Source organism: Diadema setosum, chromosome 2 (genome assembly GCF_964275005.1).
Source record: "Diadema setosum chromosome 2, eeDiaSeto1, whole genome shotgun sequence".
Taxonomy (NCBI): domain Eukaryota; kingdom Metazoa; phylum Echinodermata; class Echinoidea; order Diadematoida; family Diadematidae; genus Diadema; species Diadema setosum.
The window spans coordinates 20,454,553-20,472,700 of NC_092686.1; the positions used below are offsets into that span (position 1 = coordinate 20,454,553).

General features: G+C 38.6%; 1 protein-coding gene across 1 annotated transcript in view; it reads right to left on the bottom strand.

The window, feature by feature from the left end:
- Window positions 1–1,071: 1,071 nt before the first annotated feature.
- The window catches only part of LOC140240647 (N-fatty-acyl-amino acid synthase/hydrolase PM20D1-like), a 42,321-nt gene continuing 25,244 nt past the window's right edge, over window positions 1,072–18,148 (bottom strand). The window contains exons 8-11 of the mRNA XM_072320404.1: window positions 17,950–18,031; window positions 4,547–4,618; window positions 3,542–3,707; window positions 1,072–1,304 (exon numbers count right to left, since the gene is read on the bottom strand). Of these exons, the coding sequence (XP_072176505.1) occupies window positions 1,072–1,304; window positions 3,542–3,707; window positions 4,547–4,618; window positions 17,950–18,031 (553 nt within the window). The remainder of the gene's footprint in view (window positions 1,305–3,541; window positions 3,708–4,546; window positions 4,619–17,949; window positions 18,032–18,148) is intronic.

Here is an 18,148-nt window from a genome sequence, read left to right on the forward strand (position 1 = left end):
GAAAATTGGTTTTGAAATGGCTGAGATATCCAAAACAGAGCGATCCTAATAAAGTGTGGGACCCACCTTTTACAATCGCTTTGTTTCACTTTGTTTTTGGATGTTTCAGCCATTCCAAACCCGATTTCATCAAAAACAACTGAAGGAAAGACAATGGCATTTTTATAGCTTTAATAATGTAGCTATAACTCTTGACTTTTACAGAGCCTGCTGCTTTCCTGAGTATGCTGTTGCAATACTACTGTACATATAATGCACATTTCACTGAAAATGATAATTATGATAATAATAACAAGAACTATTAGCAATACCATCATTCATCATCACCACAGAAATTATTATGATAAAAATCATCATTATTATCATCATTCTGGTAATGACAACAGCTAATTTGTATGAAATCTAAACACCATTTACAGTCTACCAGAATAGTGTCCAAATAAAAATACAGTCATACATATCAGATACCAAGATATGGTCTCCAACCAGAGTACGCTGTGTTCATATCCTAAAGACTTAATATGCTTGTTCACATCCAAGCATGCCAAGTCACCGCCAGAATCCTTGCACAGAGTACTCTTGCATATGGTTTGGGCAAAAGGTCAAAGAAGCATAGATGTTGACATTACGGAAAAATATGTTAAAACCTGAATACACCTCAGTACCCGCACAAAGACTCTTATTAATCAACTACCAGCATGACTTCATCAGTTGTAAGTATAACTCACTTTATAACTGCTCTTTGTCAATGTTTATTCACTTTGAAATCTAAATGACATGCATGTTCCAGGTCCACACTCCACAAAATTTGCTACTTTGCTTGGCATCAGGTACAGGTGATAGGACACTTTTCATATGACAGATGATGGCTTTCATTGTCAGTAATATACTGTATATTCTGTATCTAACCTCATGGTTGACCTTGACATCCTAACCCCCCTTCCCCATCCTGAAAATGTTCCATGACCTCTGTTTAGTGGTACACTACAACTGTGTGAGTGGGTGTAGCTGTACATTCTAAGATACACCATGTAGGTCTGATATGAGGTACACTTGTAGTTTACCAACAAATTACAGTTCCCCAGAATGGCTGTGTGAGGGATGCAAAGTCATCTGATCAGCATTGTGCATGACATGGTAGAAGAAATTGACAGCTTTCTCATAATTCTTGACAGATATCCTTTCATTTATCCCATGAAATCGTTTCAAATCCTCTGGTCCCATTGCAATAGTTGGTGCGAAGCGGTAGATGTCATCAGCCAGGTTCCAGTAGTGCCTGGTGTCAGTGTTGCCTATCATGACACCTTCAACAAAGCACAACAAATACAGTACCATAACTTGAGAGACTTTTGTTTTGAAGATGGCATTTTTGCATACAATTTCTAATGCAGCATTTCAGAGAAGTTTGCTAAATCTTATCCAAAATAGTTGGCTCCTAAAACTTTCATAAATTTTAGACTGTTTAGAAAAGCAAATTTAATGTCACAATTAAAAAATGAGAGAATACTGTTTAAGACCAGAAACATTCACAAATTGCCACTAGCATTCAATGCATTGTAAGGACAAAACCTTTCATGTGCATTTTACTTTTTGGAATCCTGACTCCTCACAAAATTTGGGAAAGTGTCATGCACACACAAACTTCTAGTTTACAGTAATTAAATTGTAACAGACCAGGTTGAATGTGGATAAAAAAAGTATGGGCTTAGGGAAAATTGCATAACCCCTGGAAGTACTCGAAAAGTGCTGTATGTCAAGGCATTTAATACTAGAAATGTCGCTACAGCGATTTTCACTTGACCTTTGACCTTCGACCTTTTGACCTTTAGGCACGAAACTTCCCACAGAATATCAATTGGGTAATACATGTACATGTATATATCAAGTTTCAAGAAAAATCCTGCTGGCATTGAATAAATATGAGGGAATTAATGACATTTTGAGGTATTGACCTTGACCTTTAACCCCATGACCCCTAAATTCCCTAGATAATCACTGCCAGTTAGTACATGCAAATATACTAAGTTCCACAAAGATACCTTGAACTGTTTGCAAGATATGGAGAAAAACATGCAATTTCAACATTTTGACTTGACCTTTGACCCTTGACCTTTGACCTCACGACCCAAAACTCTCTCTGGAGAATCTCTAATTGGTAGCACATATATACACTAAGTTTCAAGATAATACCTTCAGGCATTGCATGGATATGGGGGAAATAGTGAAATTTTGAGCATTTGACCTTGACCTTTGACCCTCAGTATGTGCACTTAAAGTTGATAGGCACAACTTCGCCCACTCATACATACACATGCCAAGTTTCATTAGGATACCTCAAACAGTTTTTAAGTTACGCTGTCCACAAAATTGATTACGGACGGAAGGACGGAAGGACGGACGGACGGACAGACGGACAACCCGAAAACATAATGCCTCCGGCACCACTTCGTGCTGGAGGCATAATGAAGGGCATGATTTAGAGACTGTAACATAGGTTTCGAAAAGTCAGATCAAAGGATATGAAACTCTGCAGTCTTTTCTCATATATATATATACACACTCAGCAAAAAAGAAAGAAAAGAAAACACTTTTTTGAATTCATATTTTTCATAGAAGGATTTGTTGAAAATCAATGTATTATATATCATATTAAAGGTAACTTAATTGGTTATCAACCTAGTAGGTCAATATAAAGGGAAATTTTATATGTGGGTGAACACATTTATTTTTGTACTCCAAGGCACAAAAGTAAAAGTTGCAAAATTTGACATGTCTTTTATTTGCAAATGCCCTTCAAGATAACAATAACAAAAGACCAGTTTAAAACAATGAGGGACATGATTGAAATGATAAGAATAAGTTTTCATACTCTTTATAACCTCAAACAAAATCAACGTGGGAAACTAAAGGATAAGAATTTTCTGTCAACTCAAACTTCAAATGAAATAGGGAGTAAAGGCACAATGACTAAATGAACGGAATATTTTTATTTCATTCTTTCATTTATTAATTTAAGAATTCCTGAGACAAATTGAAGAACCAAATATTACTTCTGATTTTCCTCATTTGAGAAATCAATTCAAATTCCTACCATTTTTGTTAATATTCCTCTCTCATTTCATTTGAATTTGAATTCGACAGAAGATTCTTCATTTTCCTCGATTATTTTTAGCCTTTATTGATCTTTTGGCCTTCAGTGATATTATAGGAGATCAAAGGTTTATTTTTGCAACCTAATTCATGTTTTTTTACTGTGTTAAATTTGTCTTTTGTTCTTATTGTTACATGAAAGAACACTTACACATGAATGACAACTTATTCATTTTTGCAATTTTTACTTTTGTGCCTTGGAAGAGAAAAACAAAGATGCTCACTCACGCGTAAAGTTTCCCAATTTATTGACCTACTGGGTTGATAGGAAATTAAATTACCTTTTATGTAGTATATAATACATCAACTTTTAGACAAATATTCTATGAGAAATATAAACTTATAAATTAGTTTGCAGACAAAATCATATCGTAATCGTAGTGCTGCTCACTTGGAGTTACAAGGACTGGTGAGAAGACTTGACGTATACTTCGTGCCACAACCTGGAAGCCAAAACTGTCCTCTCCGAAAGAGGAGATAGGTGACGGCTCTGTACCAGATATCACAGACATTCTCACCCTGTTGTCATTGATCACATTTCTATCATGTTCCAAAACCTGTAATATCAATAAAAAACAAAACAAAACAATCACACTGCAACATTAACATGGTGTTCATAGGCATGTACATCTATGGCTATTGCAGGGCAAGTAACTAAGATGTAGGCCTACTATACCCAATAAGCATCACATGACATAATCTCACATCTACAAGTGTATGTACCAGGTACTTGAGATGACAATAGCATGCCCCATCAGGTGAACATATCGACAGTGACACTGTCTCAGCTTTCTTATGTTAATGACAAATTTACCACATTTGTCTTCATTGTTCTTCACCAACTTCATACATATGATGTTGTTCATGATCGGCCTCAGAATATATGTCACAACAGTTATACTGTAGGCTGTAGTAGTCAATGCAAAACACTGATGAATACCCCACACCAAGTGTGATTTCATGACCATTTGAACTTTTCCATGTATGCAAGTAAAAAAAAAAGAAATACAAAAATGCCGCAGAATATTACCTCTCATCTTGGCACACCAGAAGACAAATCAATCTATGTTTTTTTTTCATGCAAGTTTGATATTAATTGCTACCTTCAAATAAAGCTTGGTGGCAATGAGATGCCTATAATTGATAAGAGTTTGATTCATGGTTTGATAGTAGCATCAACACCACTAATATCAACAAGTGATGGGTTGGTTTAAGTTAGTCCCCTTTTCATGTACCAAATGATACCTGGCGGCATCAAATAATGCTTACATTCTCGTCATTGTCAACAATGTAGCCAAAAAAAATAAAAAATAAAAAATAAAAAATAAATGCAAGGGCCATACACATAAGAGTATTCTATAGACTGGATGAATACAGTTACTAGTATTGATAATACCTGAGCTATGGTCTGAGATGGATGTATTCGATGATTTACAATAGCCCATGCTGATGGAGGCAGCACATTTGTCTGGAGGCAGGATCATATAAAATACAATATAGGTATGCTTTATAACTGATACAATTTCAATTATTGAAATATATATATGTATATATGCTTTTGTCTTCATTACATATCATGCATGAAGCTCTAAAGAAAGGCATGTGCTATACAAATTATATGAGCAGCCAGTTGATGAAGGGGTGGACACCATAAAAGGAGTTTTAATTGTTGTCCAGCTGAAGTAAAAGCTTGAAACTATAACTAGGAGTTATGCATCAGTGACTGTGAAATCATTTGCAGCACATAAGCCTGTTCATGTCTGTGAAAAACCTATAGTCATTCTATGAATATGGAATCATTGTACATGGTAAAAAAAAGAAGAAGCAAGAGTCACAACTGTGGTTGTTGAAATACAAAATTGAGTCAATTGATTTATTTTACATGAAATCATGTTGTTATGGTGGTCCAAGATTATATAAACTTCCCTAATTTGTGTGTGTGTGCATGCGTGAATGTGTGTGAGTGTACGTTAACTCATCCCCTTCCCACCCCCCTTTTCTCTGTCGAGGGTGAGCCTTTGTATAATGTGTCTTCCATCTAGAGTATGCATAAAGTATAGCATCTAAATAGACAACCTGAACCACCATTGCTAAAAATGCTGGGCTAAGTATACTCTCCTGTTTCCAGCTAGACCAAAGTATAAGTGATGTTACGACCAAAATCACTCTGAGAATGATCGCACAAAAGAAACAATCAACTAATGTTCAGGCGGTTTATTAACAGTGATATTGTGGGTACAGACTCGTAATCGGTGTTCACATCAGTACAATAATGGTCAATAAAAACAATTATAAATCGGTAGTGGAATCACTTACAGCCAAATTTGAAAGCAAGTAATCCTTTGACAGTGTCCAGATACGATGTTCGATGCACCGATGAATGATCCTTGACGCACCGATGAATGGTTCCTCCGACGTAACTCCAAAGGCACTGGTTGCAATAATCCACTTTATAAATCCGGGGTAAAGTCCACGATAAACAAGGTGTACGTCCACGGCGAAACGTGCAAAATCCAAACGTTATGACGACCACGTCCAGTTGATGCGTTGAATGATGATTCACTTTATAATGTCCAGCAAGGAATCCAGCCCGTCACAGCTTTGCCGTAATAATGTCCGTTGGCACTAAAATATGGAGTCTATCTCCAATGTAGGCAAATTAATTCTCTGCAGGCAAAAATGTCTCCCAGGCCTTATCTCCACAAACACAGTTTGTATAGCAGGTCAGCAGGTAACACAGGACTGACTATAACAAGTCGCTTCAGAGCCAGAAGTGACGTAACTCTCAGAGCAGAGGTGTTGGGTACTCTGCCTACCTCAGAATTTCTCCTGCTTATATACTATCCATTCACCCCTTTCTAGTACATTCTGTAATTTTCTCCAACCTGGGGCCACATACCTGAACATACTAGCAAGTCCAAATTCCAGGAATCCTGGATGACTCACTGCCTAATATGTGCATAACATCATTGCCAAAATGAACTACCAATCACATTGGGTTATAAGGGCAGTGCCTCACTCAGCCAGCACTTCCTAGAATTTTCTGGAATGGGTTAAATCATTCTAGATTGAGTGAGCTATAATGTATTTCCTGTCACATGCATACATGTACTGTAGCTACATTGTATACCACGTAGAAAATTCTCCACTGATCTGGTCAGCCTGTATGTACTATATCTATATCATATAGAATGTTCTCCATAAATCTGGTCACCCTGTGTACATACACATTAAACAACCATGCATACAGCCTTGATACATGTACATAACTACTTGTGTGTACATTTGTGACACCATCCCCCATGGGAAAAAGAAAGCCTTGCCGTAGCAAGGGTTTCTTTTACCTTCACAATTTCTCATTGTTATTTACAATGAATGTGAGGTAAAATCCAACTCAAACAACCATAATCACATACTATCACCTGCCTTTTGAAAAGCTGCATTGATTCCATGTTCTCTTTTCATGGATACCAGTTACATTGATATTGCTTGGATTCTCGGAGCTTATACAATCATGTCAAACTGTTTTGCATACATTAATGGATATGCTAAACACATACACTGTAAAAGTGATATGCCGGTGAAAACTTTTCACCCTTAACTTCTACTGTGCTATCCACTACCTATGTCACACCAACTGACTTTCTGTCATAGCACTCTTTCAACATATTGACAGGACACATTCTCTGATCTGTGCTCCTGTCTGGTGTACTGATCACATAGTTCACATCATTGAGTTTCTTTTTGACACAGTATGGGCCACTGAACTTGGCTTTCAGTGGTTCACCTTGTATGGGCAGCAGTACAAGAACTTTGTCACCTGGTTTGAAGGTTCGGGCTTTGGCATTTTTGTCTGCCTTTCTCTTCATTGAGTCTTTTGACACTTTCAAGTGTTCCCTAGCTACCTCACAAGCCTTTGAAAGCCTTTCACGAAACTTTGACACATAGTCAAGTAGGTGGACCTCATCATCCTCAGTCATGAATTTCTCTTTGATGAGCTTCAGTGGGCCCCTAACTTCATGACCGTACACCAACTCAAATGGGCTGAAACCCGTCGACTCATTTGGGGAGTCCCTCGTTGCAAACAGGAGGAAAGGGATGCCCTTATCCCAATCCTCGGGATACTCCTCACAAAATGCCCTAATCATTGTCTTTAGGGTCTGGTGGTAGCGCTCCAACGCACCTTGGGATTGGGGATGATAAGCTGATGACTTCAGCTGCTTCACACCCAAACGATACATCACCTCTTGAAATATGCCTGACATGAAATTTGACCCTTGGTCAGACTGCACTTCCTTGGGCAACCCATACCTAGTGAAAAACTGCACTAGAGCATCTACCACAGTCTTTGCAGTGATATTTCTCAATGGGATAGCTTCTGGAAACCGTGTAGACATATCCATGATTGTCAAGAGGTACTTATGACCCGACCTAGTCCTAGGCAAAGGTCCAACACAGTCAACTAGAACCCGACTGAATGGTTCTTCAAATGCAGGTATCGGAATCAATGGCGCCGGCTTCACTGAATGCTGTGGTTTACCAGCCACCTGACATGTGTGACAAGTCTTGCAAAACTCAGCCACATCCACATTCAACCCTGGCCAATAAAAATGCCTCATGATCCGATCCTTTGTTTTTCTGACGCCTAAATGGCCGCCAACAGGTAACTCGTGAGCAATCCTCAAGATCTCACCGCGGTAACTAGGAGGGACAACAACTTGACGGTCCACCGTCCAATCCTCATCAGCTGGCCTATGGGGAGGTCTCCACTTCCTCATCAAAATGCCATCTTTGACATAATAGCACTCAGGGACCTTTTCAGCCTCAGCCTCAGAACACGCCGTCTGAGACAAGCCTTTCAACTCAGAGTCTGCCTGCTGTGCTTCAACCAAGGAAGACTTGCTAAACAGCCCATCACTGTTAGCCTCGGAGCCTAATACAGCAACCCCAGCATTCAAATCCTTGAAAAAGGTTTCTGCCAACCGAACACCGGAATTCTCCTCCACATCAACAGAATCCGCATCATCTTGAACAGCTCTACGAGCCTGAGACCTAGTCACAACACAATCTGGGAAAATCCCAGGAAACTCCTCCTGCAACTGCTCAGTTTCAGCAACCACCACTGGTTTATCCGAAACAACTGGAGACGCAACCACCTTGTCCCCAGCCAAGTCATTCCCCAACAGGAAGTCAATGCCTGCCATGGGCAACTCAGGAACAACTCCAACAGTAACAGGACCAGAAACTAGGTCACACTTCAAATCCACTCTATACAGTGGTACTGACATATAACTGCCATCAACAGTCTGAATCAAGACTTTTGCATTCACTGCACTATCTGGTGGAAAAGTCATACCACCATCCACCATTAACGACTGAGAGGCCCCCGTATCCCGCAGGATGACTACTGGCTTACCTGCCTCACCAGAAGTACATGGGGTCACCTCACCATCAAACAAAAAGCTACGATAGCTCTCATCCACCTGCTTCAGCCTATCTTTGAATTTGGGAGATTGACTTTCAATGGCCTGTGTTTCACTGAAAGGGACACTATTTTCGGGTAGGACACTTTTTGACATGACAAATCCCATGTCCTTCTTTGTTTTGTTTTGCAACTTCCAACACTGTGACTTTACGTGCCCTGTCTTGTTACAGTGAAAACATTTGATGACATTTGCACTTGTACTGGACCCTTTGTCAGATTGAGGCTTTGGTGCCGATGAAGTTTCAGAACTCGTGCCTTTTTCAGAACCAGCATTCTTTGGATTGCTCGACTGATTTTTGTCTCTCTTATTTCCAGAGAAATTCCTGAAAGGTGGTCTGTTGTCATTTCTGTGGGTCAGCTCATACTCATCAGCCATCAAGGCTGCTTTATGCAAACTTGTCACTTTGTGATCATCCAAATGCGACCTCACACTGAAAGCAACACTCTTTTTGAATTCTTCCAAAAGAACAACCTCACGTAGGTTATCAAAATCCTGATCCACTTTCAGGGATCTGTACCACCTATCAAACATCATTTCTTTTTCACGAGCAAACTCAACATGTGTCTGGCCTGGTTTGCGGTACGAATTTCTGAACTTATGTCTGTACGCCTCTGGCACCAACTCATAAGCGTTCAACACTGTCTTCTTGACTGTAGCATAGTCACGTGATTGCTCTTTGGAAAGAGATGAGTACACATCGGCTGCCTTGCCGACAAACACACTTTGAAGGAGCATGGGCCAAAATTCCTGTGGCCAGTTCAAACTGTCAGCCACCTTCTCAAATGACACAAAATATGCATCAACTCTGTTTTCTTCAAACTTTGGCACCAATCGAATGTTCTTGGCCAAATCAAATTCAGAGGGAGCCCTTTCACGATTTCCAACAGTTTGTGCATGAGTCAATTCCATCTCACGCAATTTCAGTTGTTGCTCCACTTCAATTTTCTTCATTTCCATTTCTCTTTGTTTGTCCCTTTCCTTCATTTCCATTTCTAATCTCATCTTCTCTTTCTCTAGTTCTAGTTCCCTTGCTCTTTCTCTCTCCTTCATTTCCATTTCTCTAGCCCTTTGATCTCTTTCTATTTCTAATCTAGCAAGTTCAAGCCGTGTTTGATCAGAAATTTGAGCATGATCTGGAGTGTCAATTTCTTCTTTGAGCTCCATGTGACCAGCTACTAAGTCAAGAATTTCTGCCTTTCTTACACCTTGTGGAACATCTACATTTAAATGCTGTGCAATAGCAGTCAAATCACATTTGCGTAACCTTTGCAAATCTTTGAGGGACAAATCTGTCCTCTGAACAAATGCCTGAACATCCATTGTACTGATTGACATTGTCACAATATATTACACACAATATGCAATTGAACAATCAACTCAACTGGTATTTTGTCTGTACCAATATTCTGGATTCCGGAACGTTCCAAATTCTAAGTTTGGCTTTAAATTCACTTCCCGGACAAGCCCCCAATTTTGTTACGACCAAAATCACTCTGAGAATGATCGCACAAAAGAAACAATCAACTAATGTTCAGGCGGTTTATTAACAGTGATATTGTGGGTACAGACTCGTAATCGGTGTTCACATCAGTACAATAATGGTCAATAAAAACAATTATAAATCGGTAGTGAAATCACTTACAGCCAAATTTGAAAGCAAGTAATCCTTTGACAGTGTCCAGATACGATGTTCGATGCACCGATGAATGATCCTTGACGCACCGATGAATGGTTCCTCCGACGTAACTCCAAAGGCACTGGTTGCAATAATCCACTTTATAAATCCGGGGTAAAGTCCACGATAAACAAGGTGTACGTCCACGGCGAAACGTGCAAAATCCAAACGTTATGACGACCACGTCCAGTTGATGCGTTGAATGATGATTCACTTTATAATGTCCAGCAAGGAATCCAGCCCGTCACAGCTTTGCCGTAATAATGTCCGTTGGCACTAAAATATGGAGTCTATCTCCAATGTAGGCAAATTAATTCTCTGCAGGCAAAAATGTCTCCCAGGCCTTATCTCCACAAACACAGTTTGTATAGCAGGTCAGCAGGTAACACAATAGGACTGACTATAACAAGTCGCTTCAGAGCCAGAAGTGACGTAACTCTCAGAGCAGAGGTGTTGGGTACTCTGCCTACCTCAGAATTTCTCCTGCTTATATACTATCCATTCACCCCTTTCTAGTACATTCTGTAATTTTCTCCAACCTGGGGCCACATACCTGAACATACTAGCAAGTCCAAATTCCAGGAATCCTGGATGACTCACTGCCTAATATGTGCATAACATCATTGCCAAAATGAACTACCAATCACATTGGGTTATAAGGGCAGTGCCTCACTCAGCCAGCACTTCCTAGAATTTTCTGGAATGGGTTAAATCATTCTAGATTGAGTGAGCTATAATGTATTTCCTGTCACATGCATACATGTACTGTAGCTACATTGTATACCACGTAGAAAATTCTCCACTGATCTGGTCAGCCTGTATGTACTATATCTATATCATATAGAATGTTCTCCATTAATCTGGTCACCCTGTGTACATACACATTAAACAACCATGCATACAGCCTTGATACATGTACATAACTACTTGTGTGTACATTTGTGACAGTGACTCACTTCCATTTTAAATGGCATATACTAGCATCACGTCACTTCTTCTTTTTTTTTTTTAAATATAATCAATATGGCACTTATTCTTATGAAGTTTGTAATAACCCTGCAAATTTGTAAATGAACTGCTGCCTTCCATTGAGGGAGTTTGCCTTAATAACAGGTTCTGATGTGCAATATTCAATCAAATAAGACAATCATCTGCCACCTGAGTATCACGATAAGAGAGACTATCAAGTTTTTTTTTTCTCTTGTGTGTGTGTGTGTGTGTGTGTGTGTGTGTGCTTGGCATAAAGTAGCACTGTAACTGAATGGCATGGGATGAAGAAGAAAATTTCATTATTCAATGATGCATTATTCAAAATAAAAAACTCTTGAAGTTCTAAAAGTGTTCAGCAGTGAACACATGTTGTGATAAAGTATATTTTATGGGTACAAAGCTGTACCAGCCATTTGATCCAGGCTTATATAATAGGCCTACATAAAAAAATGCATGCCAAAGTGTCATCTGGGAGTATACATTTGTAAGTTTGTACATTCTCAGATCTGAGACAATTATCAAAAGCCAGTTTAGTCTCAAAAGCTAATAAGATCTGTGAAAGGTAGGTCCCTACTGATGATAAGATTTCAAGTGAAGATCAAGTTTGTCAACCTCACAATGGCTTCAGATCACTGTTTGTTGAGTGCAAAGGGCAAAATAAGACTAGTCAGTCCATGGCTTATACACATTTGCATCAAATAGTGACATTGCATGGTTACATACAACCACAAATACACCTTAGCTGAGGTGATGATGTCAGCAATTTATCAACCTTTTCACTGGTTTGTGCACAAAATTATCTGGGTTGCTGCAACACAACAAAAATCAGACACAAAATAAAAGACAGGTTTTTCTACTTGAGTTTATGTTAGAAAATGAAGTACTGTACGAGCTGAAATTTTCGCGTACAGATATTTTCGAGAATTGCTACATGGAGGACATTTTCGCGTGTTGTTAATTTTGCGGTTGCGAGGGTCTAACTGAACTTAGCTATTCATGCGTTGTTATTTTCGCGGTTCAAAGGCAATTTGCGAAATTCGCGAAAATAAAACCACCGCGAAAATTTCAGCTCGTACGTAGTATGTGACCCTGCATCACAAAACCATGAAAAGGTTGCCAGACATGGATTTTTAGTTAAGGGCAGATTCTGAAAGAGCAGACTCTAAAGCTGAGCTCCCTTTAAGCCGAGTTAATTGCAGTCACAAGTAGGCCCTAGTGGCAAGAATGTTATGAGGGTCAACTTGCAAGAAATTCTTGAAAACTTAGCAAACTGTCAGTGTTCAGAACTTGATTTGTGAGTGTATGTGTCATTTGTACGAGTAAATTAGAATGGAATTTGAGTGATACACCTAAGAAAGAGTGTGATATGAGTTACAGAGGAATACAGTGAAGTCAACTTTGATGGGAAGTGCTACAACTAATACAGAAGAGTACGACAGCTGTTTGAAATGAAATGTCATTATGGGGACTAGTATGTCTTTGCTATATCACATGGTTCTCTAAATAAGTCTAGAGTACGTCTTGATAATGTGAGAGTGCAGTTTCACATATTTGACAAAAAATTAAAATGCGACATGTTTCTCACAAATGTGTTTAGTGTTCACTGTCCTTGAGTTAGGTTTCATAGCTAAAGCTGAGTTAGGTTTCATAGATTGATAGCTAAATTGTTTAAGAGAGCAAGTATTTTGGAAATTTGAGCATTTTCATTGACCTTTCTTGAGTTATTTTCTAAATATGGGGAAAATGTAATGAACATTTTCACCTGCTGACCATTGACTCCACATGGCCAAAGTCTTTCCTTACAGAATCATTGTACAGTAATGGATGTACAAGTGTACATGTATATACCAAGTTTGATTAAGTTTCAGCATTTCGTAATCTCAATGCTATGGAGAAAAAGTGTAATTTCAGCATAAAATAGTTAGAATTTTAGCATTTTAACCTAACCTTTAATCCATGACCTTTGACACAATGACCCAAAAATTCCCCAAGAGAACCATTGCACGGCATGCAATATCATGCATATATACGAAGTTTCATGAAGATATTTCGAGCCATTTCTGAGATATGAAACAAAAAAGTGAAATTTCCTGATGCTGGCATTAAAAAAAAAAAGAATTTACAAGAATTTGACATATTCTAAACAATATGCACAGAACAACATGTAGGGTCAATCTAACCTGAAATCACAAAGAATCATGGCACCAGGGTTTAACAATGTAACTTATGTTGACCGAAACTGGGGGGCTTCCCAAATAAGAAAGAGTAAGATGATTTTATGTGCGACGTATAAATCGGCTGATGTACGTTATTCTGAAACACACAAATCCCCTATACAGTACCTAGATGTTTGTTAATCCAAAATACAAAAAAGCATTCAATACCGGTAATCCAAGCATTTGTGGTGTAAGTCGAAAAAGCTTTGTTAATTTGAAATGGAAATAAGGTTTGTTATGCTGAAGGTCTGTAAATCCAAAAATGGAAAAAAAAATGGTGTGCAGAGCAGTGACACGATGAACATGGAACAAATACCCAAGCTCTGAAATTCCGACGCTGTTATGTTAAGTAGTCCAAGGCGGACAAGGCATATCAAATGAAAGAAAGATATTGCTCAGAGGGGTGAAGGTTAAGGTGTAAGTTTCTTCAATTTGTCTCCCTCTAAAAATTTCAAAGCTTGGGTATTTGTTCCATGTTCATCATGTCATTGTCCACTCGCAGAAAATTATCCTGTGAGCTGGAAAATCCCTACATGGTGGGACAGGGTCTTAAGCAATATAAAAACAGGGCTGGCATCACATGTACATGAAGTCAGGTGGTCTGTGAAGTGGGTCTGTCAGGGTTGGGAAAAATGGAGTGGGAACAAGTGTATACAACTACTGTAGGATGCACCTGGCTGCTTTACCAAAATTCCGAACACCACTGATCTATTAAGTTCTGCATAAGTGGTTAAAAGTACATAAATTGGTTCTAGTATCATCATTTGGTATTACATGGTTGAAATACATACATAGCATACTGTACCACACTAGACCGAAAAATAAAATTTGTGATGAAAATACTGGATGTCTAGCTGAAAATGACACTTGTCAAGCACTCTTGTACCATGCTTGTTTTCGCTCAGGAATTCAGGCTTGTGCAAAACTCCTTTTTACTCGCTATACTTAATTGAAAATGAAAATGAAATGTAACACTCATCCTAAGCTTCCACAAAACTCATAAACACCTCAGAGTCTGTTTAACTTGCATTGTACTTGCAATGCTTGCACTCTACTCTTTGACACACTAGAAGTGCAAGTATAGGCAAGTTTAACTTGAGTAGTGTGAGCTCACTACGATTTATGATGAGTTGCATATGAGTTGTTCCATGAAGGCAATTTTTTTTTTGCATGTTTAAAAATTTTGGAACCTCTCCAGACTGGAACACGAGTGCAGGGAAGTTATACCCTGTCACCCTGAGTAGTGGGAGTTGTCCTGATTCGTACGAGTTCTTCACAAGTCATTCCTAGTGGTGCTAATATCCAACTTGCCATCACTCTCTACAACTCAATACTACAACTCAGGTAAGCGGGAGCTTAGCATTAGCTTCAAAATGATGTATAACTCAATACAAATAGACTTTCCTAACCTACATGTATCTAAACAATGGAAAGACATAAGTGCACAATCTGGAAAAGTGTTTACTGGAAAAAAAAAAAGGCTCTGGAGTTTAGGGTCTATTCAAGTGCTTAATCTCACCAAGTTGTGCCATGTGCAATGAATGGGACAAAGGCAGGATGGAAAACTCCACTGTATAGCAACCACAATGTGAGGAGTATCAAATTCAGCTGAAATTTTGCACTTTATCAGCATATTCTCTTCATGGCTAGTACTGAAGTAATTCACACTTTGTGAGGGATATAGAGTTAGATTTTGCTGTGAGTTGGATTTTAAATCTCGCCAAGTACAGACCTACAGTATAGGTGAAGAAAATTGTCTGAAAATGATGATGGGCTGCTGCTCATCATCAGTCAGTCCGAGTGTATCATCTTCGAAGTCTGAAATATCTTGTGACACTTTGATTGATCTGGTGAATATGTAACTTTGGTTACAGAAATAAAGCTGCCGAAGTCGGATTGGAACTATACACCAATAGTTAAAATCTCCCTTTGTTTGAGTATGTGTGGCAATGATGGTGACGACAGTCACAACAACGGGACTGTGAAAAAAAGCCCACAGGAGTGCAATTGGGTGATGCCCTCCCTGCACGTATCTCCACAGTACTAACTTTCAAAGCAGTAGCATCATCCTTGCAAGTTGGAGTTGAAAGCAAAGAGTGTGTAAAGGGGCATCTAAGACTAAGAACCTTTAAGAACTGTTCTAGGAAAACTGTAAAAAGCATGGGGTGACAATTCCCCATTCATAATAACCAAAAATTTCAGAATTATGCAGAAGAAAAGTTGCTCTTTCAGAAAAACATAAAAAAACTAGAAATGTCGCTTTGGCGACTGGTATGCCTCCGCCATAATGCATGATTTTCCCAATAGGTCCAGATAGTACATGTGGACAATGTGTGATTACATTTTCACAAAATTGGCAAAATATTGAAATGACAAGTTTGTCACAAATTGTGTTGAATGTTCACCTTCCTTGACCTAGGTTTAATTGGATGAATAGGAAAGCATGTATCTAGGGATTTAAGGACTTTAACTTGACTTTGACCCATTCATACATTTAGGCATTGAGTAATTTTCAAGGTACAGGTGTGGAGAAAAAGTGCAATTTCTGAATTGAATAGTAAATTGTTACCATTTTCATCTGGCCCTTGACCCTAAAATTCATAAGATAATTACTTTCAGGTAGAACATGCATAATATGTACTAAGTTTCAAGATAACTTGAGCCACTTCGAGATATGGAGGAAAAAGTTAGTTCAGCACTTTCACTTGATCTTTGACCTTTTGACCTTTGAGGCAAAAAAAAGAAGAAAAACAAAAAAACTTTCCAGAGAATTTCTATTAGGTTACACATGCATACACCAAGTGTAAAAAAATAATAACCCTGCTGGCATTGCATAAATATGAGGGAAATAGTAAAATTTTGAAGTGTTGCACTTGACCTTTGACCCCTGACCTTTCTACACCCTACATTCTCTAGATAATCACTTCCAGTCAGTACATGTATATACTATGTTCCATGAAGATACCTTGAACAATTTTCCAAGGCACGGAGAAAAAAAAGAAGTTTTGATATTTTTACTTGACCTTTTGACCTTTGACCTTTGACCTCATGACCCAATTTTTCACCAGAGAATCTTAATTGCGTAATACATGTATACACTAAGTTTCAAGAAAATATCTTCAGGCATTCAATAGCTATGGTGGAAATAGTGAAATTTTATGTATTTGACCTTGACCTTTTGACCTTTGACCTTGAGCATGTGCACCCAAAAGTTGATAGGCACAACTTCACCCCCTAATACACATACATGCCAAGTTTCATTAGGATACCTCAACAGGTTTTGATAGTTACCTTGTCCACAAAATTCATTACGGACGGACGGAAGGACGGACGGACGGACGGACGGAAGGACGGACGGACGGACGGACGGACGGAAGGACGGACGGACGGACGGACGGACAACCCGAAAACATAATGCCTCCGGCACCACTTCGTGGCGGAGGCATAAAAACCCCACAGATTGATTAGACTGATCCATGAAACCTACTGTAAAAGTGGAAATTTTCGCTGTGTTGAAATTTTTTTATTTATTTTTTTTTTTTTGCACATTTTGCACAAACCTGAAGATAGAACTTTAAAGTAGCACACAAATATTTTGTGCATGCCATATGTTCCAATAATTGATGTCCTGATTGCACGGAATAAAAAAAAACATGAAATTCATCTTACCCGGCACATATTTAGCATATATTTCAGCATATATTTGGCATTCAAATTTTTGCATCATGTAATGAGGATTTGTGTGTCCATCAATGAGAGACCAGTGAAGCCATATCACCACCTCATCTTGTTCAGGTCAAGATTCTCACTTCTATGCGACGCCAATTAAGCACTTTATACTGAAACGCAATTACAGGATGTTTTCTTCTTTAAGGCAAAATATCTGAAATTCTTTCCCTCATCACCATTCAATGTCCGATTGTCATCGCTCTTCTGCAACTGCTTACCTTTACAGAGTCACCATCACCAACACAAATCTCTGTCAGTCTTCCTACAAGTATATACCAATAACATCTACAGGCTTGAGAATTCACTTCCTACAAACACATTATTCCTTTTAGCTCCCCAACATGGACAAATTCAAAAATTTCATATTCAATTGGCATGTTGTAAGAACTTTTTCTATTTGTGTGTGTGTTGGGGTGTGTGCATGTGTGCCTGTCTATTTGCACACATTGGTTGCAATGAATCTCCATTACGGCTCACTATTAGCAATTTAGGGCTTCTTTTCATCTTTTGATGGTAACATGCACACTAGATGTGATTTAGAAATAAAGGAATAAAGAGTAGAACATCAATGTTAAAAGCTTTCTTTCACAAATATGAAACGAGTACCTTGGTTAAAAGAAAAAATAACACAGCATTAATCCATGCTTAAACTGATCAAGTTCACTTACTAATAGCAACTTCCAGGGAAAATATAGAAACTCACCTTAAATCCACCATTGATCATGGTAATAGCAGTAGTTGTTCTTGCAAAGGCATTTGTACTGGGTCCCAGTTTGGTCAATACCCTGCAAGATGTAATTATCAACTTTGTATTACTTGATCACCATTAGAGTTTTGCTCCTATGTAGTTCTCCCTTCATTACGAATAGATCTTGCAATCAAAGTACAAGGTATGTATATCA